General features: G+C 43.4%; 1 protein-coding gene across 1 annotated transcript in view; it reads right to left on the bottom strand.

Moving 5' to 3' along the window:
• Positions 1-10,765, bottom strand: part of LOC143890421 (mitochondrial adenine nucleotide transporter ADNT1) — a 28,896-nt gene extending 18,131 nt beyond the window's left edge. Inside the window, exons 1-3 of the mRNA XM_077395089.1 lie at positions 10,328-10,765; positions 8,174-8,222; positions 7,106-7,269 (exon numbers count right to left, since the gene is read on the bottom strand). Of these exons, the coding sequence (XP_077251204.1) occupies positions 7,106-7,269; positions 8,174-8,222; positions 10,328-10,494 (380 nt within the window). The 5' untranslated portion in view covers positions 10,495-10,765. The remainder of the gene's footprint in view (positions 1-7,105; positions 7,270-8,173; positions 8,223-10,327) is intronic.
• Between the last annotated feature and the right edge of the window lie 14,835 nt (positions 10,766-25,600).

Below are 25,600 nucleotides of genomic sequence, written 5' to 3'. Positions count from 1 at the left end.
GGATACAAATATATCATGTCCCTTTTTCACCTTGGACCCCCCTTTTCGTAAGAATAAAATATACAAAATGCACTACAAGGGGGCTGTCCAAGCAGGGAAAAGGGGGTTTGAATATATCATTTCCCTTTTATATAAAAAAAAAAAAAAAACCATCGATACAGAGGGAGAGATACAGGGAGAGAAAAAGAGAGTCTGAGAAAACCCCAAATCAAACTCTAGCCTCTCCTCCATCTTCTTCGATCAACCACCGGCAGATTTTCCGGTGGGTTTGCCAGAATCCCAGCAAGGGACCTCCATTTGCTGACCTCTGCTACCACCCCATCCCCATTTTCCCTTCTATATCCTCCCCCAAACCCTATTTTCCATTAAAATCCCAATCCACCTCTTCTTCTTCCTCAAATCCGGCACCATCATCTCCCATGTGCAACCATTAAACCTGCAAAACCTTACCTCCCCATCATCTTCTCTGCTTTGCCGAACCAAAACCCATCTTTACAAACCCATTTCACCATTATTTTCTCCTTCTTTCCCCTACAACCACCACCCACCACCCACCACCATTAACTCAGGCCAATACCCCATCTCCTCCGGCCGACCTTCTTCCACCTCCATTGACAACCACCATTCTCATTTCTCCAAACCCACCTTGAAACCCATTTCTACACCCCATCTCCGATTATTTCCACCTCCTCTGCAACTCCGGCCGGCCACCTCCATCAAAGCCACCCCAAACCCATCACCACCCTTCCACCACCAAACCCAAACCCTCCATCTCCAACCACTACCTCCATTGAAACCCCCATCTCTACCTTCTCCGTCATCTTCTCCGGCTCCATCTCATGTCGGAAATCCGCCGCACCACCACCATCTCTACCACAACATCCATCCTCCAAGCACCTCCACTCCTCAAAACCCCCAAATTTGTTGTTACCTCCACCCTCTTCTTCTTCCTACCACCATCTTCTCCGGTCGTTCCCATTTTTCATTTTCATAAAAATCCAGAGAAGAGAAAGAGGTACCAGAGAGAGAGAGAGGGAAAATCGGAGAGGGAGAGAGTGAAAGCAGAGAGGGAGAAAAGGGGAGTCACCACTACTATTCTTCTTCTTCTTCTTCTTCTTCTTCTTCTTCTTCTTCTTCTTCTTATTCCTTTTCTTCTTTTCTTCTTCAGCTACCACCGCATCCTCTCCTGTGGGTTTGCCGGAATCCGGCAAAACCATCGCAGCCTCCCTCTTCTCCTACCAACCCTTACCGGAATCCAACCATTACCATCTCTTGCCTTCATCACAATCACCATTTCTACTTCCAAAACCCATTCCAACCACCCTCTACTTCCAAACTTATCTCAGCCGCCGTCTACTTCTCCATCACCGTCTCTCAGTCACCATTTCCTACCCTCAATCATCACTACAAGCCCACTTCTGTCCATCGAAATCGGAGAGAAAGAGGCGCGCGGGGGGGGGGGGGGGGGGGGGTGGCAGAAAATCAATAGAGAGACAGAGAGAGGCTTCGGCTTTTTCTCTTCGTCGATTTTGGTAGAGATCCAATTCCGGCCATTTTTCTCGGCTAAGTGTCCTTGCTCTGGTAAATCGGAATTCAGATCGTCGTCCGTAACATTGAAATCTGATTTGTTGGCTTCGTCGGTATTTATGATCATGGCGGTCATCTTCGTTGAGGGTCTCTAGCAATTTTGATAATTCGCAGTGCTACTCTGAACCCAGCACAAGGTAACTCTTCTAAACTTTGTATGGCTGAAATTTTGCATAGATATCTACCCTGTTTTTCTGGTATTGTAGCAGCAATTCATGAATTGGGTATAAGTTGGCTCTTGAATGTGAGACGACAATTTTTCTTGTTTTCTTTTTTTTTGTATTGATGTAGGAAATCAGATTATTACTCTACTCCATGTCGTGGGTATGAGTACCATCTGATTACACAGGAGACCCCATGTCGAAGGTTTGATTGTGTGCCTTATTTGATCTCGTTTTTTTACCCCATGATGAGGGTATAAATGTTTGAATTATCAGATGATATGAAGTTTTGTCATTTTGATGGTTATTCCCCTATTAGATCTATCATTTGTATTCATGTTTTCTTGGAAAATAGAGGTTCAGGTCAGACGGTTATGTTTACTGTATCCATCTTTATCAATCATGCCATATTTCCATTCTGAATTACTCATTTCAAAAGTTAGAATAAAGGATTGAAATGCATAGCTCTATTTGTTATTATTGGCTAGGCTTTACTCCTATGTTGGTCGGTTGTTTGGACTCGTCTTGAATAACATCTTGAGCCATGCAATTTTGATTAGTTTCATTTATCTTCATTGATCGGACCCAGATCTCATAATGCCTCTCACAGATTAAAATCCAATTCTATCACCAGGACTTTGTGGAATATTGTCCTGATGGGTTTGAGATACATAACTAGCATGACTGTGGATAATCATTCCGCTATATTGATAATACTTGCATTGTAACGGTCATAATGTGTTGAAGTGTAATCTGTATTGACTCACTTTGTATTACAACCATAATTTGCAAGTGAGAAGTTCATTTCCATCAGGTTCTAGAAGGGAAGGGCTTTGACTCATGTTGTCACAAGTTGAGTTTTCCAATTCATGTGTTACACTACAAATTGCATAAATTTAGTGTTTCTACTTCATATTCGGCATTGCAAGTTGCCAGTTTTTCACATCACCTGCGGCATTACAAGTTGCTAAAAATCATTTTTTCATATCATGTGGGAATTTTCTCACATCACTTGTGGCATTACAAATAGCTAAAAATCAGTTTTTCATATCACGTGGGAATTTTCTCACATCACCTGTGGCATTACAAATTGCTAAAAATCAGTTTTTCACATCACTTGGGGCACTTTCTCACATCACCTGTGGATTACAAGTTGTCCAAAATCAAATTTTCACTTCATTTGTGGCATTACAAATTGCTAAAAATCAGTTTTTCATATGACTTGGGGCACTTTCTCACATCACCCGTGGCATTACAAGTTGTCCAAAATCAAATTTTCACTTCATTTGTGGCATTACAAGTTATCCAAAATCAGTTTTTTCACTTCATTTGTGGCACTACAAGTTGTCCAAAATCCGTTTTTCACTTCACCTGTGGCATTACAGGTTACATCAAATTGGTCTTTCGCTTCACTTTTGGCACTACAGGTTACAAAAGTTCAGTCCATGCTCACATAATGTTGTATTCTAGTAGTTTTATAATTATTTCGTGTGAGTAGTGTGCATTTTGGAAGATAAGACTACTTGATAGCTTTTTCTGGGAATGGTGGAATAAACAGGATTGGGTCTTTGTTTTGGTTCCTTTTGTCTTAAACTTTGAGTCTAATAATGTGAATGTTTGTACTGCAATTCTGTTATAATAAAGTTTTGTAATGCATTTTGTTGTTTAGCATTTAGAAATGTTGGCAGATTTTTACCTCTATTAATTGCCTTGGTAGACGAGTAAGACCCCCATTGACAAAATCGCACAGCAATTTAAATTCTTACTCTAATCTTTTGTGAGCGCTGTTATGGCATTTGATCATCCTTTAAAATAAGCAGCAGGAATAAGCCCAGATTTGAGCATCTGTGAATAGAAATGGTATTAACACTGCTATGTTTGGATAGGACCTGTGAGATACTTAGGGAGTTTATTAGAGTTTATTTGAAACTCTTTCAGTTTTCTTTCCCTTTCATTGCAAAGTTAGCAGAAGGCGATGAAGGCGTTAGCCCAAGCCCATCTTTATGGGACTTGCTCAGTCCTAGTAGGGTCTCCCCTTGTTATGTAGTAGACTTTCCAAGTCTTTTAGAAACCATTAGATGGTAGTTCTTCATTTTCACTCATTGGGCAATGAAGGAGTTATCTGGAGCCCCATTAGGAGACACCATCGGTCTCATTAAGGTGATTCTCCTTCAGAGACATGCCTTGTCATTTTAGAATCTATCCCTTAGGGAGCCCTTTTTTTTTAGTTTTATAGAAAATTAACCCATAGGGGAGACATACACTGTCTCATTGGAATTCAGTTGTATCTTTGAGGAGACAAGCTCTGTCTCGCTAGAAAGTCGTGCCTTCTTAAGGAAGCAGGCTTTGCCTCATTAGTGAGTTTCTCTTTTAGGAGTCTTACTCAGCCTCATGTTAGAATCTCCCTTTTTTTCTGGAGAGAATCTTTGACTCATTCGTCTTTTAGGTGATAGTATTAGAGAGTCTTTGACTCATTCATCCTTTAAGTGGTAGTATTAGAGAGTCTCTGACTCATTTGTCTTTCTTAGTGGTATTATTTGCGAGTCTTTGACTCATTTGTCCTTGTTAGAGTCTTTGACTCATTTGCCTTCTTTAGTGGTTCTTTTTAGAGAGTCTTTGACTCATTCGTCCTTTGGTTGGTTGTTAGAGAGTCTTTGACTCTTTTGTCCTTTTAAGAATGTTATTAGGAAGTCTTTGACTCGTTCCTCCTTCTCTTTCGATTGAGTTGTTAGAGAGTCTTTGACTCTTTTGTCCTTTAAGGATATTATTAGGGAGTCTTTGACTCGTTCCTCCTCCTTTTTTGATAGAGTTGTTAGAGAGTCTTTGACTCATTTACACCTCTTCTTTAGTATTATTAGTTAGGAGTTTCTCCTTAATGTTGTTGTCTCTCTTCTTTAAAGACTAGCAATCTCATTAGAGCTTCGCCTTTTGGGATGTTAGATCATTTCTCTATCCTTGATCATTAGTTTACCTGGTTTAAGGGTTTCCCCTGTCAGCCCTAGGGTTTGGCCCTAGGGTTTTGCTTTGTTTATTCCCTTAGGTCTTTGACCAAAAGGGTGAAAAGATCGGAAATTCAAAAAATCGAAAGCCCTTGAAAGCTTTAAAATCCAAACACATTAAAAATTTTAAAACTCATAAACATTAGAAATTGAAAACATTAAAAACATTGAAATATCTTAAAATTCAAAAGCATATGAAAACCTTAAAAAAATCTAAAGTGTTGAGTGTTTTAAAAGTAGTAATTAGAAGAGTTCGTTTTGAACTAAGTTGGCTTGATCCTCTTCCATAAGGTACGTAGCGCAGCTTGGGATCTTTATCCCAAGTCCAGCCAACCTTTGTAAATAGCATTTTAAACCTTTTTGAATAAGCAACTTTAAAAACCTTATTTTCAAAAAGTTCTTCCTCTAGAGTTAGGAGTTTCTCCTGATAGAGAGTTTCTTTTAGAGTTAGGGGGTTTGTCCTTGATTTGTTGTGGTTGTTGTGTGCTTGTTTTAGAATTAGGGGTTTGTCCTAGAGTTATAGGAGCGCCTCCGTCGGATCAGTTGGCGATCCACATCGCCGACTGATGACTAGAATAGGATGCGTTAGTCCACCATTTGTTTTCCTTAGGAAGCACAGCCTAGTTACACACAGGTTGAAGGAACCACCTGCATTAGCTTAGGGCTTACTTGCACTTAATTAGGGCATATAGGGTGTCCTAAAATCCGTAATTCACTGGAATTTAAATGATCGCTCAAGAAGCTTTAATAACCAGTCTGGTCTTTTAGATCGAGTCTAGGATAGAGGTCTAGGTGTCTTAGGCATCATAGCTTAGAATAGGTGTGAAGAACTATGTTGCTCTGATTCTCGTGGAGGCGGGGATACGTAGGCTTCCTTTAATGAACATCAGACCATCCAAGGACTCGGGCTAAATCGTTTAGAGTTTAGGATTTGTTGTGTTGTCGTGATTTGTATTTTGTTGTGTTCTTTTACTTTCATGCGCATACCTTATACATTTAACTGTAGCATGCATACGTTTGTCCACCAGAAGTTGGACACCAGTTAGGTATGTCACTCATAACCTAGCGATGCTTAGGTGACACATCTTCTTTCATTTATGATTGTGTATGCTTATTATTTCATCCCCGAGTCATGCATGATTAGTTAGACGTCCACTCGGGGATATTTGTTCCCATTTCACATGATTTTCGCCCAAAACTCTTCGAAGTTAATAATAAATGGCATAAGAGACCAAGTGCTTGCACTCAGACGAATTTGGGGTGCTCTTCGGACCTTCCCCATTCGTAATCAGGCACGGACCTTTTGTATCTCTGGTTATCCGTTGCAGACAGAGCATTTGTTTTGGTTCCATGGTGTATCCATGGATGGCGACTCTGAGTTATTTCTAGGTACATCTCGGTTTCGAGCCTTGGCTCCGGATCAGGATGTATCTCATTCGTTTTGTATCGCCACTCATGCTATGCTGTGAGGGTGGCACCTATTTTGAGAGTTCCTTGGTAGAGCTCTCCTTCACATGTGGAGATCTTTGAGGATTGTAGGGGGATCTCGCGTCCCTCGGCACTCTGTCCTCCAGGATCGGGGTCCACAATGATGTGTGGGTTTGAGCTTAAGTGATGGTAGGCCTTGTGAAAACAAAGGGTGAGAATGGTGGGCTATATGTTGATGTGGGCATCCCCACATCTAGGATAAAATTATAACTAGAAATAGGAATAAATCCCAAATAAAAAACTAAACAAGTCTCTCATGGAAAAAAAAAACTAACTGAAATCAAGTCTATGGCTAATGGATCACATCAGTTTATTTATAGTCACTCCTACATCATTTATGTCCATGGAACATGATGATTCTAGACTTCTAGTGACAAGAATAGTTTGAATGTCGATTTTACTCTATATTGGTTAATGCCATAAAAGAATATTCTACCTCACGGGGCATGTTCCAGTGTATAGCATAATATAAGGGGGACCTTAATATAACATCATCTGACAAGAATATTTTGAAGGTCGATTTTACTCTGCATTGGTTAACGCCATAAAAGAATGTTCCACCTCAGTGGGCCAGCATCCCAAAAATGAATAAAATATAAGCTTGTAGAAAGTAGCAATACTGTATAAATCAAACAGGATGTAGTAACTGATGCACATATCATGCATTCATGCCATACATGAGGAAGAACTTCTAGTACCCAGGAAATGTGTTAGTAAGCATTAAGATAGTGCCAAGGTTCACAAACATGAAATGCAAAAGAAATTGTACATCATTATCATATAGAACAAACATGGTTATGACCATCATATAAAAATAAAACAAGCTTTGTCTTCCATGAATGAGTGCAGATTAGATGAGAGAATTTGGACCTTGATGCTTGCTCATAGCTAAAGAACTTGACGGCTGAATTCGGAACAATACGTGCACAATTGGTACCATTGCCTTTAAATAGCCCCCGAAAACCCTCAGTTCTCCATATATATTTCAAGCCTTGAATTGTTCCGTTGTACTTAATATTATGAGGATTTTGAACCTGTATGTGCAAAACCAAGGAACATACCTTGCTTTAGAATACAGAGCGTGACAAGAAGAAGATAAAAAAAAGCTATGACAAAATGCTAGCTCTTGGAAAAGGCTTAGAGGACAGGTTCTTCAATCTTTTCATCAAGAAAGAATGAGCTATGAGCGAGATCAAGCATATGCCACAATGATGTGCAAAAATCAAGAAAGACAATCTCCCACATGTCTAGGTTTCTTCTCTAAGTTGAAAAACTATCTTGTCTACTCTAGAACCCAAACTGCCAGTATTCATATATGTGTTATAAGAATAACACTCGTCTACAGTCCACTGTTCCAGCCAGCAAAAGGCTGAAGGCAAGCGCCATCTGAGCTATTGGAAGGTATAGCAGAAGGCCAGAGAATAGGCAACTCTGATAGGAGATCAAAGGCTTTCGGGGACCAAGTTGTGTCTGTAAGCACTATTGAAGAAGCAATAATACCAGATGGCATTTCTTGGATTACTTATTTCAAGAGTAACAAGCTGCATAGATTCCTGATCGCCATCGCTAAGAATAGCATAGTCACAAAACTTCATTGTGCCTTTTCATTAAGGGGGGAAAAAGGCACATATGAAGTCCACATTGCTTGAGAGAATTCATGAAAAGGGAGAACAAGAAAATATGCATATACACTCAAACATTATGCTCCTAATAACCGCGACTAAAACGATGGGTATATTACACAGCAGCATAATAATTCATTAGATTTATACTTTTGTAGGAACGGAAACTGTAATTACTTGCAACTGCTCATTAAGATTTCAATCATTTGCTGACCTTAAAAAATTATGGGAAGCTCATAAAAGGCAAAGAAAATAGAAATTACGATATGAAGCAATTTGTGGCTTAAACCAGTTTGATGAGTTAACAAAAATCTACCTGCAGCAATATTTTTAACCGCTCCAATGGAGCAACAGCAGTGCGAGACCTGCAATAGAAATATACAACATAGATCAGTGCAAAGACAAATGGTATAATAAACATGCATATATTACAGAAGTGCAACCAATATTCGTATGCTATCATTGATTGAATAATGCATGAGCTTATTGTTCTATGTTGTTATGTAATTAACTCAAAAGGAATGGCATAACATTATATGATTATTAATGTCATCAAAATAAGTCATAGATTGGACTGGAGTAGTGAAATGCATAGACGGTAATATTCCAAGACTGACTTATTTCACATGTACAATTGGTTTTTGTTCTCTATGTAGTTCATCACTAGTTACCAACAGTGGAATTACCATTATTAGAATGTAGTTACTGTTTCAAGAGAAAGAGAAAGAGTATGTGTGTGTCATGAATTTAGTAAATCCTTATTTCCCATTATCTAAGTAGCTTTCTAGTTACATTGGCTTTGCATGGAAATAGAAGAAAGCATAAGATTGGTCTCCCTGAGTCCAGGATACGATTTGATCTAGATCTCTTGTAATTTTATGATCCGACTTGATTTGTAAAACAACGCTTCCAATTGACCAACTAACAAAGCCCAAAATTAGAAAATAAATCACAAAAAATAGCACATATGCATGAGAAGTACTCAAATACTGATTACTTTTGAAGCTCTAGATCATTAATGTTATGCCTGAAAAATGACCAACATTCATACACCTGGTTCCATCTTTCTTCCGTTTATCTAAAAGGGATTGTACTATTGTAGTACTTGGAATGGCTCTTTCTAAATTCTACAACTTACTTTTCAATGTAAGAACTCAAATACTGATTAATTTTGAAGCTCTAGATCATTAATTTCTTAAGCCTGCAACCAATCACAGTATTCAAAAAACCGCCCTTTCTCTTTAAAATTTTCAAAATCACTATAGAATCTATTGTCTATAACTTGGGTAGAAACAATGAGGAAAGACTTGAGAGCAAGGAACATAACAGAGAACATGACCTTGGATAGGATAGAATGGAAGAAAATGATAAATGTAGGCGAACCCAACTGCTGTCAGGATTAGACTTAGTCAATTTGAGCCAGGTAGATCCTTTCACTTTCTTCATGAAAATTTTCTAAAGGATTCATTAGCCGACCCAAACTAGTTTGGGACAAAGGCTTAGTTGAGTTCAGTTGCGTACTATAGAATCTACTGTCCAAATGCGTACTTTCGGTAAAACAAAAGGAAAAAGAAAAAATAAAAAGAACCTACCAAAACCACATTGCTCGGACCTATGAGACTGTAATAACTGTTCTTATTTTACCATTTAAAATAGATCAATCAAAAAGTAGTATAACAAACGAATATATGAGAGAATATAAAAACCAAAATAAACATGTAAGTAACTACAAAACAAAAAGAAGAATACCGAAAAAGAAAAAAAAAACAGACAGTAAGTATATTGCCATCGGTATCGGATGCAAGTAGAGCAACAAATTGCAGTCCCAAGTTCTCAGTTTTCACTCTAGAGGTTAAGGAAGTAAAACTGAAGCAGAAAATCATGAAAATTTTAAATTAAACGAAAAAAAAGTAACAATAATAAAAAGAAATTACCAAAATCCTAGACTAGGGTTTAACAAAGCACAAACAAATCAAAATGAAAGAAAAGACAGAATTACAGTGGAAAAGATTGTATTTACTCATCAGCAGTCTAAATAATAACATCTGATATGAAGATAAATAAAGACAGAGAAATTTAATAGAAAGAAAAAAAAAATAGACTCCCAGACAAATTAGGGTTTAAGAAAGCTCGAACGAATCACGATGGAAAAAGGAACGGATTATAAAGGAAAAGATAGTACTTACTCATCAGCGGTCTAGATTCTAAACAACATCTGATATGAAGATTAAAAAAAAGACACAGAAATTTAATAGAAAGAAAAACGGGGGGAAAAACAGATCAATGGATTTACAGTAGTAAACTCACAAACAAATCATGAAAATAACAAAATCGTAGCACCACTAAAGTAAAGAACAACTTCTAACCCTAATTAGGGTTCAAGAAAAGGCAAAACGAAAGAACAAACCAAACTAATCAAGATAATAAGATTCAAGAAAAGAGAAACAAATCAAAGAAATTAGGAACTGACACTCCTCCGGCGACTCCTCCGGCGAAGAGAGATTTACAGACGGTGAGGATTGCGTGGCCAGGTGCCTTTACACCTTCTCTCGCTAACTTCGCCTCTTCTGCCAGATTAACGATCGTTGAAACAGCCGATTCGCTCGTTGTTTTTCCGACTACATCTTCCGAAGCCATTAAACCTTACGGAAAAAGAAAAAGAAAATCTCGCCGGTGCGGGAAAAGATGATCGGCAGGATTTATGTTTTAAGGTTAGGGTTCCGGCTTTTAGGGTTAGGGTTCCGGCGATATTCGTTGCTTATCTCAGAAGAGAATAAATCAACATTTCTTTCTGTTTTCGGAGGAGGTTTTTCGCGTTCGCAAAATGCGCCGGAAAATGAAGAGGGACGGGACTGACGGCGTTTTTAATCTTGTAATTTATAGGGAGGGTTTTTTCTCAAGTTGTTTTATTTTGGGCAATGATAAATTCACATCTACTGGAGGATAATTCGCACCACTCTACTCTGAATCGACGTCAAAAAACGTAAAAAAAGAAGGGCATTGATAAATTCGCACCTCCCGGAGGATAATTCGCACCACTGAACGTCAAAGTTACGCTCCTTTCAAGGGTGCGAATTATCCTACTGAGGGGTACGAATTTATCATCTCCCAAAAAAGGGTGTGGCGGACTTTAACGCAGTTCGACGTCATTTGACGTGACAGTGGAGCGAATTATCCTACAAGGGCGTGCGAATTTATCATTGCCCTTTATTTTTTATCCCATTGGGTTTTGGGGTTGCCTATCCGAAGACGGAAACCTAGATAGGCTGACGGCGGTTGTACGGTCCCACTTTCCGGCCGTTTGGAGATAGATGACTCCCAAGGGCCGACTATTGGATGGAAGAGGAAAGTACTAAAAAGTCCCTACCTTTCAATAAATCTTCCACCCTTTTCCCGTACGAAAAGTTGAACGTTGTATGCTTCTGTTATGCTTCCACTCCAACATAATTGGGGGGGTGTTTTTGTCAACTTGGAGAAATTTAGTGTGATCTCTCTAACAGCGGGGTATAAGGGCAAAATGTGAGAGCAACTCGATCGAGACCTAAAAAAGCCTCACAATGTCAAAAACGCCCCTCACAAAATGAGTTAAATGTGGGGCCTGTGTAGGGCCCAATTTGGTCAATCTGAAAAAAAATCTATAGTACAGTCCTTTGGTCAACATTGGGCACCCACAAGTAGATCCACCGCTGTTGATTTGACGGACTTGATCAACACTCCTTTGATCTAGTCCGTCGATCTATCTAGTAGCCATGAGTTGGCCAGTCGCCGTTGATTACCTTGATCGGAGTCCGGCACTTGATCCATCAGTCATTGTTTAGGGTTTTGCCATGAAAAGCTAGATTATTGGTTTTTGTAGGCCTTTTATCGTTGAATGGATTCCTATTTGTATCGTTGAATGGATTACCTTGTGATAGGCCGATGAAGGCATCTTCAGTCACATGTGGTAGATTCACCCTCAAATTGGGAAAGTCTTGGGAACTAAAGTCTTACAATCTAGATCATTCATTTGCTAGCCTTAATGGAATCAACCTATCCACTAAGGCGAGTAGATGAATGGTCCATATCACTAAGGCCATGTTCATTTGAGATTAAGACAACTGACTGTGAGTGACAAACCTATTATTGGACTCAAAATTATGTTTAAATTTGACTCAAATAATCTGTTTAGCACTCACAATAGGTTGTCATAATCTTAAACGAGCAGGGCCTAAGGCCTTGTTTGTTTCACAACCGATTGTCAGACCTAAACCTATTATTGGACTCAAATTTAAGTGTAATTTTGAGTTCAATAATAGGTTTTAGAATTAGAATCGGTTTTCACAATCTGAAACAAACAAGGCAAAAATTGATGATCAGTCCTTCATATACTTTGTTGTAATTTTTCCTTATTTTCTAGAGGAAAATATTGCCTAATCTCCTACGTACTATGAATCCAATTTTGTTCAAAGATATGTAAAAACCTTTTACATTGATCTAAACCATTCACTTTAGTGGGCTCCCGCTATAGATGTACCACGACACAAAAACCCGCACAACAAGTGATCCTCGCTCTCAAAATTTCTTGCCTTTAATTGATAACAAAGAAATAAAAATCAACGGGTCCAGATCCATCTAACTCCATAAATCAGAAAGCTAGAATAGTTCATCAAAGATATTTTTTTAGGGCATGGACCATCCATAGTGGGGTCCAACATATTAATGGTTCAGATAATTGAACACATGCATTGTCTGGGACCACCGTTACCAACCAGAGCAATTTATATATTTTTGCATGGGAAATGATATATGCTACACACAAGTGTAGATAAGTTATCTACACACTAGCTTAAAATACAGTGGAGGGCATATTGTTTTGGTGATCCAAACTATTCATTTGATTGGCCCTCGCATAGATAGAGTGTCCACAAAAAATCAGCTCTATAGGATCATTCCAACCCTATGATTTTTATTTACTTGGGACAGCCACCTCTAGCGTAAAAGAGTAGTCATAAATACACTAGATGGGGCTGTCCCAAGTATAAATATAAATAAATAAAGAACGAATCTATCACTTCCCTTTTTACATGCGCACACAACTTGTAACAGCATTTACCTGTGACATTTAAGTCCAATCTTTGAAAGATGGGAGGGAGGTTTTGATAAAGGGCAGTGATAAATTCACCCCCTTGAAAGAAGAATACAACCCCCCGTAAAAGAAGAATACACCGTTTTATCACTGCGGTTTGATAAATTTGTTGTTTCTCTGGACAAAGTTTTGTTGGCGACGTCCACATCTGAAGGACTCGTGAGTGGCGAATCATACGTGAACTTGTTAGGGTTTCATCCACTGTGGACAAGAACGAGATAAAATTCTATCATGCAATAAATATTCGAGAAAAGAAGAAAAAGACAAAAATGTGTTATCTGGGTTGTTGAGAATTGAAAAGTCTTAGAAAAATGCTAAAGAACGTAGCATCATCTTTTTGGCCCTACTTGGACGTGATTGGATCCCTTGATATGACCAAAGATAATAAATCTGGAACAAGCCTCGTTTAGAGTATCGCTTGACTACCTAAAGACTTAATTGGAATGGTGTAGAGTAGCTTGATGTGGCAAAAGATTGTTTGCTTTTCAAGAGCCCACCACTTTTGAAGCTTTGGTGGTGTTCAAGGGTTCTTCCCTAGAGCTTTTCCTCGGTTCGGGGCTTTTAGCACCATATCCAAAGCCATCAGAAACTCCTGGTGTTAAAATAACTATGTGACTGATCCAATGCGGGTAATGGATGTGTCCTGTGGAATTGGATTTCAAACAATTGAGAAGAAGATGAGAACGTCACTTCTTCCTTAGGTTCTTAATACTTTCATGAATAAAGGACTTCAAATTAATTGTCAAGATGCAAACCTAAATGCATAGGAATTGCATAAATACGACAACATTGAAGTAAATGTACATTTGGTCAGATAACAAAAAAAAAAAGAACAAACAAGCACCAGTGCGGGGATAGAGAAAAGAAACTAAAAGAAAATGCTCACTAGAGAGGATGATTCCATTTCTTCTAGAGTTCATATTATTCGGATAAAACTCAGACTAACTAGAAAGTATGGTAAATGTAAAGATAAAGATAATGTAAACAAATCAAGGGAGAAGGAAATCGAACAACTCCATACGAGCTCTCTTAACTCCCATGCGAGCTGATTGATTGGCACTGCTATTTGCTGTCCTCCTCACATATTGAAAAACAACCATGTGCCCTTCTAGACTCACCTCAATTTCCTCGATGACATTAGTAAATAGCCATGTGAAGGGGATTCCTTCTATTTATCCATATTATCACATCAAGGGAATCACCTTTCACAAGACGATCCAAAGCACTAGTGACCGCCATCACCTCCACCTCCTTAACTCCTATATATCGAGCCTTAGAGAGCCCATTTGGTTGGTCGAGACTCATCACTCGGGTGGTCCATAGTTAAGATGAATGTGCCTAGTTGTGACTGTTACTCTTGTAAATTTCCTTTCCATTGTAGCTTAGGGTGCGTTTGGCAACCATTTTCTTCAAGGCTTCTCTTGAGCATATGAACGGGTGAAAACAGGAGACTGAGAATCGCTCAAAATGACTCCGTGTTGCTCTTAAAAAAATATAGGTAGATCTCATTCTCCCTCACCCTTCTGTGGTGATTCAAAGAGTTGGGTTATTTTGGTCAAATTTTGCCATTCTATCCTATTATCGCTAAAGAAGAGCCAGAGTGCGAGAGAGTATAGAATATATTTCTATGATGTGTGCCCGTGAAGTCCATTATTTTTCAAAGAGTAAAGCGGGGCCCAGTTCTTAGGATGATCAAACCATACAATTGATGGGCCACAGCGTAAATAGGCCATACCCAATAGATCATCTTCATAGGATGATCCTAACCCTCCAATCTGAAAAGGAATTGCACATTATAGAAACCTTTTCAGATTGGAGGGTTAAGATCATTCTATACATGGATATGATTTACAATATGACCTATTTAAGCGATGGCCCATCATATGAACGGTTTGGATCATCCTAAGAAGTAGGCGCAATGTACTTTCTGAAAAAGACTGGACTACTACATGACAAATTCTTCTTTTTTTGAGAATGATGGCATGGAAGGTAGGATTGTGATTAGGGGTGTCAATTTTGGCTCGGGCTCGGAAGCTCGCTCGAGCTCGGCTCGAATCCTTAACGAGCCGAGCCGAGCCGGCTCGTTAAGCTTAACGAGCCGAGCCCGAGCTAGGCCAGGCTCGGCTCGGCTCGGCTCGTTAAGGCTCGTGTGAAAAAATAAATACTGAAATACGTAATGATGGTATGATGGTACGTATGTAATGTCAACGCAAAAATGAACCGCTGTGAAAAATCGAAAACCGTAATTGTGGCAATCAATAATCAATTTTATACTTGGGACATCCTTGACGATGTCAAGTATGTGGCAACCAAACAGAGTCTAAGCTAAAGCTCATGCAGTTAAATAAGTAAATGTAAATATACAACTAAACATAAGTACCAGAAATGTATACTTGAGTTGAGTGAAACTTATCCCCATTTTCCTCCTTTTGCAGTTGTCTCAAGTATGATTTTATTAGATTTTATATTATTGCGGAATGAGTTATATTATTGAGACAAGTTTTTAAATCATAACATGTCCCATCATATCATTGGATAATCCAAACCATTCATTTGTTGGTTGGGCCCCCACCTAAATAGGAAGTGGCCGAAAATGATATTTTAGGGTGATCCTAACCCTCTGATCTATTGAAACAGCCCCCGTGCCCTAAAAATGATTGCCATGGGAATATCCTAACCCTAGATTGATCAGATCTATCGATTTTTTTATAGATCAGAGGGTTAGGATCACCCTATAAATATCATTTTCGGCCACTTCCTATTTAAGTGAGTGTCCATTAGATCATCCACTAATATGGATCCCACTGCATTCCCCCTAGTAATTGCGTCTACGGTATTAAAACCCACTGAAATTGCTTTTTGGATAAAGTATTGCTTGGATTTGAAAAGTATATACTGTATATAATGGGACAGCCTATCAAAGTTTGTATTGTCTTAATCTTATCATGAATTGGAAAAATCTTCCTAAGCAGACCACAATTTTTTGTTAAGAAAACGACCATTATGATGGGGTCCGGACTCAGCACTGATGAGGTCCGAACTCAGCAACCAATTGGCTATTGACGCGTGGCCCTCACAGGGACCGCTGGAAAGCCAACACCTGTCCCTGCTAGGTGTGACACCTGGACCAATCAGGGACTTCCACCTACCCTTCCTAGGTAGGAGACCTGGTCCATACAGAGGCCACCACCTGTCCTGGACAGGTGGCTTAGAACTACCACCTGTCCTAGACAGGTAGCTCAGAATCACTATAAATAACCTTCACTTGTGCTAAGGTGAGGGATCTGAAAATCAAAACCCTAAGCTTTTGCTCTGACATTGCTCTACACTCCTGCTCATACTGACTTGAGTGTCGAAGCGCTCGTCCGGAGCACCACTCCGGGTTGGTCCTTTGACCCTTTATCTTCTTGTCTGTGCCCTTGTGCAGCGTAGGACTCCACCAGCCCTTCAGCCGTGACTTGTCAAAACAGCCTTCCGGCCCTACCATAACCTGTTACCAATTTTAGACCTAACAGATTTGGCGCCATCCGTGGGACCCCGCAACAAAAAGCTGTTCGGAACCTCATTTAAGCAATGGTAGGAAAACACGGAAAGCATGTGCCAACCTCCCGGACGACCCGGGCTACAGCCCCCCGCGAAGGAAGAAGCGAGCGATTGGCCTCGCAGATAGAGGTCGGGGCGCCAGGGGAGCGCAGTCCGACTCGCTCGGACCGTTCAGACCCTACCCCGACCCCGAGGGAGATGCGGGCCCTTTTTCAAGAAATGACTGCTGTAATTGCGCAGTTTAGGAATCCGACCACCGCACTTCAGCAGCACCCAGCCGAAGCCTCTCAGCCCGCCCAGGGGAGGGGAAGCTCCCGCAGAGAGCACACGCCTCCACCCCGGGAGCAGACTCGCCACTCCACAAGACGAGATCACCTCTCCCGGGACAAGCATGTGCGTCCCGAGCCTCCCCTACATCACCGGTCGCGATCTCCCTCCGTACAAAGGCATGGCAGCAAGAGAGACGCCACGCACGGAGAGGGATCGCGGCACCGGTGAAGGAGTCCGGCCAGTCAGTCCGGATCGGCTATGAGCCCGCCAGCAAGGAGAGAGAGGCCCGTCCACCGGGCTGAGGAAAGAGAGGACCCGGTGTTGCGAAGGATCCAGCAGATCGACCACCGGATCGAAGAGCTCGCCAGAGAGCAGGGCCGGCCTGCCTCCCGGATCTTCACAAGTACTCAACCATTTTCGGACAGAGTGCTCAGCGCGGAGGCCCCCGCAGGCTGGAAGATGCCGCAGATTCCGCAGTATGATGGGACCACCGACCCCGTGGACCACCTGGAGACTTTTAGGACCACTATGCTCCTCCATGGGGCGTCGGATGGATTCCTTTGCCGGGCATTCCCCACCACGTTGACCGGAGCAGCGCGGGACTGGTACTCGTGGCTTAAGCCCAGATTAGTGGACAATTTTGATGATTTTGGGGATAACCTGGCCCGCCATTTCATGAGCAGCAGGAGACCCAGGAAGACGACCGCTTCGTTGATGGCCCTCAGGCAGGGAGATGATGAGACCTTGAAAGTGTTCGTTGGTCGCTTTAACAGGGAAGCTCTCCAGGTTCCTAACCTGGATCCCTCCGCGGCCACGAACGCCCTTCTGGCCGGCGTCCGATCAACTGATTTCAGGCGAGCAGTGGCTCGGCGCAACCCGCAGTCCCTCGCAGACCTGATGGCCGGGGCGGAGGAGTACATCTCGGTGGAGGAAACTCTCGCCGCCCTGGACTCCGCTGGCAGGAGAAGGCCCGAGGAGAAGAACCCTACCAAGCGGCGTAGGGATGATAAGTCTCAGAAGAAGGAGAGAAGCCCTTCCCGCAGGGAGAGAAGCCATTCTCGAAAGGGGAGAAGCCCCCAAGCGAGAGAGCATTACACGCGGCTGACTGCGTCCAGAGCACAAATCCTGGCAGCCATTCGGAAAGAGGACTTCATCCGTTGGCCGGAGAGGCAGAACTCATCGACAAAGAGAAACATGTCCCAGTACTGCAGGTTCCACAAGGACCACGGCCACGACACCAACGCGTACCTTCATCTGAAGGAGGAGATCGAGCAGTTGATCAGCCGTGGGTACCTCGGAAGGTACTTGAAGAATGATGACAACAAAAGTGAATGCAAGGAAAAGCCAAAGCCCAGAGGCAGAAGCCCTCGCGGCGCTCAACCTCTAGGCGACCGCATTCAAGCTCCGGCCCCGGCCAGCCCCCCTCCTCAGGTACCTCAACCTCAACCTCATGGTGTTATTGGTACCATTTCAGGAGGGCCGACCGCAGGAGGAACCTCTTCATCAGCCCGCAGGACCTATGCCCGGCAAGTAAACGCCGTCCATACCTGCAGCAAGAAGGCCAGGCTAGAGAACGAGATATCCTTTTCAGATGCAGATCTCGAGGGCCTGATCCTCCCGCATGATGATGCCCTGGTCATCACCATGCTGGTGGCCAACTGGAAAATGAAGAAGATCTTGGTCGACAACGGGAGTTCCGCAGACATCCTCTATTATCATGCTTTCGAGCGGATGCTGATCGGAACCGACCGTCTGAAGCCGGCCAACTCGGATCTGTTCGGGTTCTCCGGAGAAGTTGTCAAAGTCGAAGGGCAGATCGAGCTTCCAGTTCTTATCGGGGAGCCGCCCTGCCAGTCCGTCGCCATGGTAAACTTCTTGGTGGTAAGGGCCAAGTCGGCCTACAATGCTATCTTGGGCCGCCCTGGCCAGAATCTCCTCCGAGCCGTTCCCTCCGCCTATCATCAGAAGATGAAGTTCAGTACACCAGGGGGTGTAGGGGAAGTCAGAGGGGACCAGCCCCAGTCAAGGCAGTGCTATGCAGCGGCACTGAAAGGGAAGAATGCGTCCGAGTCTATGCCGATCGAGCTGTTCGATCTAAGGGACGAAGCCCAGATCACAGTAAACGAGCCGGCTGAGGACGTTATATCTATCCCGTTGTATAGCGGCGACGACCAGAGGGTTGTTCAGATCGGCTCTGCCCTGCCAGAGGCCGCGCAGCAGGATCTCGTTCAATTCCTCAGAGCCAATGCAGATGTCTTTGCCTGGGCTCCTTCAGACATGCCCGGCATCGACCCTGCAATCAGCACCCATGAGCTCGGGGTTGATCAGACCTGCAAGCCCGTGAAGCAGAAGAGGAGGCACTTTGCACCAGAAAGGCGAAGGGCCATTAGAGAAGAGGTGGAAAGGCTTCTGAAGGCCGACTTCATCCGCGAGATCCAGTACCCGGACTGGCTCGCGAATGTTGTGATGGTAAAGAAGTCTAATGGGAAGTGGAGGACCTGCATAGATTTTACAGACCTGAATAAGGCCTACCCGAAGGACAGCTACCCGCTCCCAAAGATTGATCAGCTCATCGACGCTACTGCAGGTCACGAGCTGCTAAGCTTCATGGACGCCTTCTCAGGGTATAATCAGATCAGAATGCATGAGTCCGACATTCTGAAGACATCCTTTGTAACCGATCAGGGGACTTATTGCTATCAGTTATGCCTTTCGGACTGAAGAACGCAGGGGCCACCTACCAGCAGCTCGTCAACAAGTTGTTCAAAGAACAAATCAGCCGCAATATGGAAGTGTACGTGGACGATATGCTGGTCAAGAGCAGAGCTGCCTGCAATCATGTGGCCGACCTCGAAGAAGCGTTTCAAGTCTTGAGGGAGCACAACATGAAACTCAATCCGACCAAGTGTACGTTCGGCGTCAGAGCGGGCAAGTTCATGGGCTTCATGGTAAGCCAGAGAGGGATAGAAGCAAATCCTGAGAAAATCAAGGCGGTGATGGAGCTGACTCCGCCCAGAACTATCAGAGAAGTACAGAGCCTGACCGGACTAGTAGCTGCCCTGGGGCGGTTCATCTCTAAGTCCGCAGAAAGATGTCTTCCGTTCTTCAACGCAGTCAAGGGTATAAAAACCGCGCCCTGGACTCCGGAGTGCCAAGCGGCATTTGAGGAGCTGAAGCAGTACTTGTCCTCTCCACCGTTGCTGTCGAAGCCAGAACCAGGAGAAGAGCTGATTCTGTATCTCTTAGCGGGACCTTTGGCAGTCGCAGCAGTACTGATCAGAGAGGAGTACCACCAGCAAAAGCCGATCTACTATGTCAGTAAGGTCCTCCATGATGCAGAGACAAGATACCAGCGGGTCGAGAAGCTCGTATACTCCCTCGTTATGGCGGCCAGAAAATTAAGGCCGTATTTCCAGGCGCATACGATTAACGTCCTGACAGAACAGCCCCTGAGGCAGATCCTCCACCGTCCAGACACTTCAGGTCGACTTGTGAAGTGGGCCGTGGAGCTCAGCGAGTTTGACATCAAATATCTGCCCAGGCCGGCAATCAAAGCTCAGGTTCTTGCGGACTTCATAGCTGAATGTACCATGCCAGATTCAGACCCCGGGTCAGAAGCAGCGCTTCCTTCAGCAGCAGAACCGGTTATATCCGAGCAGCAGATCGAAGCCGAAGCGGTTCCGCTTCCCGGGCCCGAGGGTGCAGCTCCTCCGACCAGTCCGCTTCCGTGTTCTGAAGAGCCGCTCTGGGAGGTGTATGTTGACGGATCTTCAAATAAAGGTGGCAGCGGTGCCGGGCTAGTCCTCACAGGGCCAGATGATTTCGTCCTGAATTATGCCTTGAGGTTTGGATTCCGTGCGTCAAACAATGAGGCAGAGTACGAAGCGCTCATCGCCGGAATGAACCTCGCCACTCAGGCCCGCGCTCGGAAACTGAAGGCGTACTGCGATTCGCAGCTAGTCGTATGTCAGATCCAAGGAGTATATGAGGCCCGTGAAGAGCGAATGATAAAATATCTGCAAAGGGTCCGTGTCCTGGCCGGCAAGTTCGGAAGTTTTGAGGTCATCAGAGTCCCCCGGACTGAAAATACAAAGGCTGATGTACTATCAAAGCTAGCGGCGTCAGGCTACACCGCTCTCAAAGAAATCCGTATGGAGTTCCTAAAGACCTCCAGTATTGATGACCAGCCCGTCGTAGTAATGCAGATCGACGACGAGCCGTGCTGGATGGATGAGATCATCAGATATTTGCGCAGCGGAGAACTCCCCGGGGAGAAAAAAGAGGCCCGTAAAGTCGTACAGCGGGCAGCAAGGTTTTCATTTGACGGCGAGACTCTGTACAAGAGATCTTACACCCTCCCGTACTTGAAGTGTCTCCGGCCAACCGATGCCCTGTATGCCCTGCGAGAGACCCATGAAGGGATTTGCGGAGAACATCTTGGGGGCAAGGCCTTGGCCATCAAAGTCCTTCTAAGGGGCCTTTACTGGCCTACATTGAGACAAGATGCGCTGGGCCTTGTGAAGAAGTGCGAGAAGTGTCAGAAATTTTCTCCCGCCGTTCACCAGCCTGCCGTGCCAATGGCTCCGATCATCAGCCCTCTCCCTTTTGCTATCTGGGGAATGGACATCTTAGGTCCTTTTCCGCTGGCCTCCGGAGGCCGCGAGTTCGTCGTTGTCGCCATCGACTACTTTACGAAGTGGGTAGAAGCTGAACCCCTGGCCAAGATCACCGAGCAGAACGTCCAGAACTTTTTCTGGAAATCAGTGGTGTGCAGATTCGGGATACCCCGGGTCCTCATAACGGACAATGGCAAACAGTTCGACTCTAGGAACTTCAGAAAGTTTTGTGCGGATCTGAAAATTGAGCAGAGGTTCACTTCCGTGGCACACCCTCAGACGAATGGGCAGACCGGTGTGCAGATTCGGGATACCCCGGGTCCTCATAACGGACAATGGCAAACAGTTCGACTCTAGGAACTTCAGAAAGTTTTGTGCGGATCTGAAGATTGAGCAGAGGTTCACTTCCGTGGCACACCCTCAGACGAATGGGCAGACCGAAGTGACGAACAGGACTCTGCTGCAGGGGATAAAGAAGAGACTGGATGATAAGGCCGGACGCTGGGCTGACGAGCTGTACCATGTGCTCTGGGCGTATCGGACTACCCCACGCACTGCAACGGGTGAGTCGCCTTTCAATCTCTCCTTCGGAACAGAGGCTGTGATCCCGGTTGACATCGGTGTTCCTTCCCCAAGAATTGTTCACTTCAATGAACAGCTTAATGGGGACGGGCTCCGTGCCAATCTCGACTTGCTTGAAGAAGTCCGTGAGGAGTCACAGATCAGGGCCGCAGCGTATAAGCAAAAGGCGTCTAGATACCATGACACGAAGATCCGACCAAGGGAGTTCCGCACAGGCGACCTAGTTTTGAGGAAAGCGGCCGTCTCCCAGCCAAGAAGGGTGGGCAAACTCTCCCCGACTTGGGAAGGGCCGTACCGAGTCAAAGAGGTCATCCGTCCAGGAAGCTATCGCCTAGATACACTTGACGAGCAGCTGCTGCCGCATGCCTGGAATTCCAGAAATCTTCGAATATACTATCAATAGTCTTTTCCTTTGCCTTTGAAGGCCTATAAAGAATCTCTGTAATTAAATTTCAAAGAGAAATAAAGTGGAGTTGTCTCTGAACTGTGTCCCCCACTTTCGAGTCACTAGTATATGCCAGCTCCCCCCTAAAAAGACTCTAAGTGTTTGCAGATTTAGCTCTCATTCTAAGTGTTTGCAGACTTAGAGAACAGCAGTGGAGCACTCCGGCGCGTCCAATTTGGTGTGGAGACCAGTTCCGACCACATGGACCCGCCCTAGTGAAAACCTCCTCAAAGACCTGCCCGGCCTGGCCGTCCATAGCCGAACCCGGCCAGGATATGGCGCAACCGCTAAACGCCAAAACACCTGCCCGGCCTAGCCGTCTACAGCCTTAGTCGGACAGGATACGGCGCAAACGCCAGGCGCCAAAAAGACTCTAAGTGTTTGCAGACTTAGCTCTCATTCTAAGTGTTTGCAGACTTAGAGAACAGCAGTGGAGCACTCCGGCGCGTCCAATTTGGTGTGGAGACCAGTTCCGACCACATGGACCCGCCCTAGTGAAAACCTCCTCAAAGACCTGAGGGGTCCGGACTCAGCACTGAGGGGTCCAGACTCAGTACTGATGGGTCCGAACTCAGCAACCAATTGGCTATTGACGCGTGGCCCTCACAGGGACCGCTGGAAAGCCAACACCTGTCCCTGCTAGGTGTGACACCTGGACCAATCAGGGACTTCCACCTACCCTTCCTAGGTAGGAGACCTGGTCCATACAGAGGCCACCACCTGTCCTGGACAGGTGGCTTAGAACTACCACCTGTCCTAGACAGGTGGCTCAGAATCACTATAAATAGCCTTCACTTGTGCTAAGGTGAGGGATCTGAAAATCAAAACCCTAAGCTTTTGCTCTGACATTGCTCTACACTCCTGCTCATACTGACTTGAGTGTCGAAGCGCCCGTCCGGAGCACCACTCCGGGTTGGTCCTCTGACCCTTTATCTTCTTGTCTGTGCCCTTGTGCAGCGCAGGACTCCACCAGCCCTTCAGCCGTGACTTGTCAAAACAGCCTTTCCGGCCCTACCATAACCTGTTACCAATTTTAGACCTAACACATTATGTACGGCAGAGACCAGGATTATAATTGTAAAATTTCAGACTAGATTGTATTCGTATTGTGGGCCGTCACAATTCGACCAATATCTCTCTGTTTGGTTCACTAGTCACTAGTCAAACTCATAGCCGTTTGGACATATGGACTCTATAATCCGGGATTGTAAAATCCTGAAATTTATAAGCTAAATTTTATAATCTCAAACTAGATTGTAAAATTTCAGGAATGTAAAATCTTTGTTTTAGCTCATAAAATCCAAGATTTTGCTTATAAAATTTAGGCTTTAGCTTGCAAAATCCAGGATTATAAAATCCATGTAAGTTTTCAAATTATTTACTTCTCAATATTTGTCATTTTAATATTAAAATGGCTAGAAGATTGATGTGGAGATGAGGAATATGAATACACGAATAGAAATTTTTTAGTGTCACGTAGGTGCTTTAATGATCTTGCAATGTAGCCGTTATAGAGGTGAATTATTAGAGAACTTATATGGTGCCCGATCATCAAAACCTAAAGGGCGGAGAGAGAGAACCATCTCTCCCTTGATTTTTAATCCAAGAGAATCCTCCTTTTTTTACTTTTCCTTGGTTCAGTTCTCAAGGCAGCAGGTTTTGTCTATATGCGCCCTTTATGTTTTGACGGTCGGGCATCGTATAAATTCTCGAATTATTAAATCATTTTGGCCTTTATTCGATTATTCTCATCCCTCATGATTTCTATTTTTAGATTTGTCTCACTTCCTTTTGTTAGAATGGAGCAAAGTGGAGCACTAAGCAAGTAAGCATTGCTTAGAAATATGTATATGGAGGAATATTTACACAGAAAGGAGCTTTTTCATTATGAAGTCATTTGTCCTTTCCTTATTTGATTTTAGAAAGAGCAGTATTTTTGCAAACCAGAAATAAAATAAAACATTACACATGAAGCTTCTAGATTTTACAAATTTAGTAGTGGGACGAAAAGAACAGCTATTGTGGAGTAGTCTTTGTCCTGTCTACCATGAGATTGACAGAGAGAGTTCTAAATTTAGGGGCACCCTGAAAAAACCCAGCGCCAATGGAGCCCTATTTGATACACGTCACCCAAAACATTTATCACGACACTGAAAAATGCAAAACTATCTGAATAATAAATGTAGCTCGACGACAATGATCCAATGAGGCACCCTTGCACGGGGTTTTGCAAGAACGTTCTTCAATTTAGCATTGCTCATAAATGTGCCCTTGTAAAGGTTCTCACAATTCCCAAAAATATCTCTGCATCCAATTTTAAAAAATAAAACAATGTGATCACTCCATTATCAAAACATGGTCGTGGGTTGATATGAATAGTCTCTGTATGTATATGCCCTACCATGGTTTGACAATGGTGCTTGTCACTTTGTTTCATACCCTTTTTATTGGATTTTGAGAGGAGAATTTTTTTTAGGGAAAGTAACCCAAAATCGAGTTTTATTTCCGGAACGACAGAGACTGGCGGTGAATTCATGTCAGAATTGCGCCGTATGAGTAAAAAGACGTACATGCCCTTCAAAGCAGTGTTACCTCTTTTCTTCCTCATTAGTCACATTCGAATTTCCCATGTAGTCAAGTCGGTATAACGTGAGGTCGGCTCAGTAAAAGGTGGGGTCAGCTCGGTAAACAGTGGGATTGACACAACCCCACTTTCTCCCTAACAATTTATTACAGTGAGAAAGATATTACAATCAAGCGAACAAAACACTAGCCCTAGCACAAGAATATGGATACAGACCAAGAGAACTAAAACAAGACCCCTAGATACAATATCTAAGGAAAAGTGAAAACACAAAGGATCTCAAGAACTACATTAACCCCTGATGTTCTAGGAGGTCTATCATCCACTGACTCAATTTCCTAGGTCTCTAGCTCTTTCTAGATTTTGTTCTCGGTGTTTTGTCCCCGTTATTAGGGGAGATCCTCGTTGAGGAGTGGGAATGTACTTCTTTCTTCTCACCGGCCTCCTCCCACGCTTCATCCTCCAAGTTGTCTGTTTCCACGAAATCCCGAGGCCACTCTTTGCTTATGTTGATGTGGCCACCTTCCTCTGACAAGGGTGATTTTCTGCTTGATAGCTGCTGGTTTGTTTTCCTTGTT

Source organism: Tasmannia lanceolata, unplaced genomic scaffold (genome assembly GCF_043159265.1).
Source record: "Tasmannia lanceolata isolate RefF3 unplaced genomic scaffold, GAP_Taslan_0.1 ptg000013l, whole genome shotgun sequence".
NCBI classification, from domain to species: domain Eukaryota; kingdom Viridiplantae; phylum Streptophyta; class Magnoliopsida; order Canellales; family Winteraceae; genus Tasmannia; species Tasmannia lanceolata.
The sequence above is the reverse complement of the archived record's forward strand: the minus strand, read 5'-3'. Positions and strand labels throughout refer to the sequence as shown.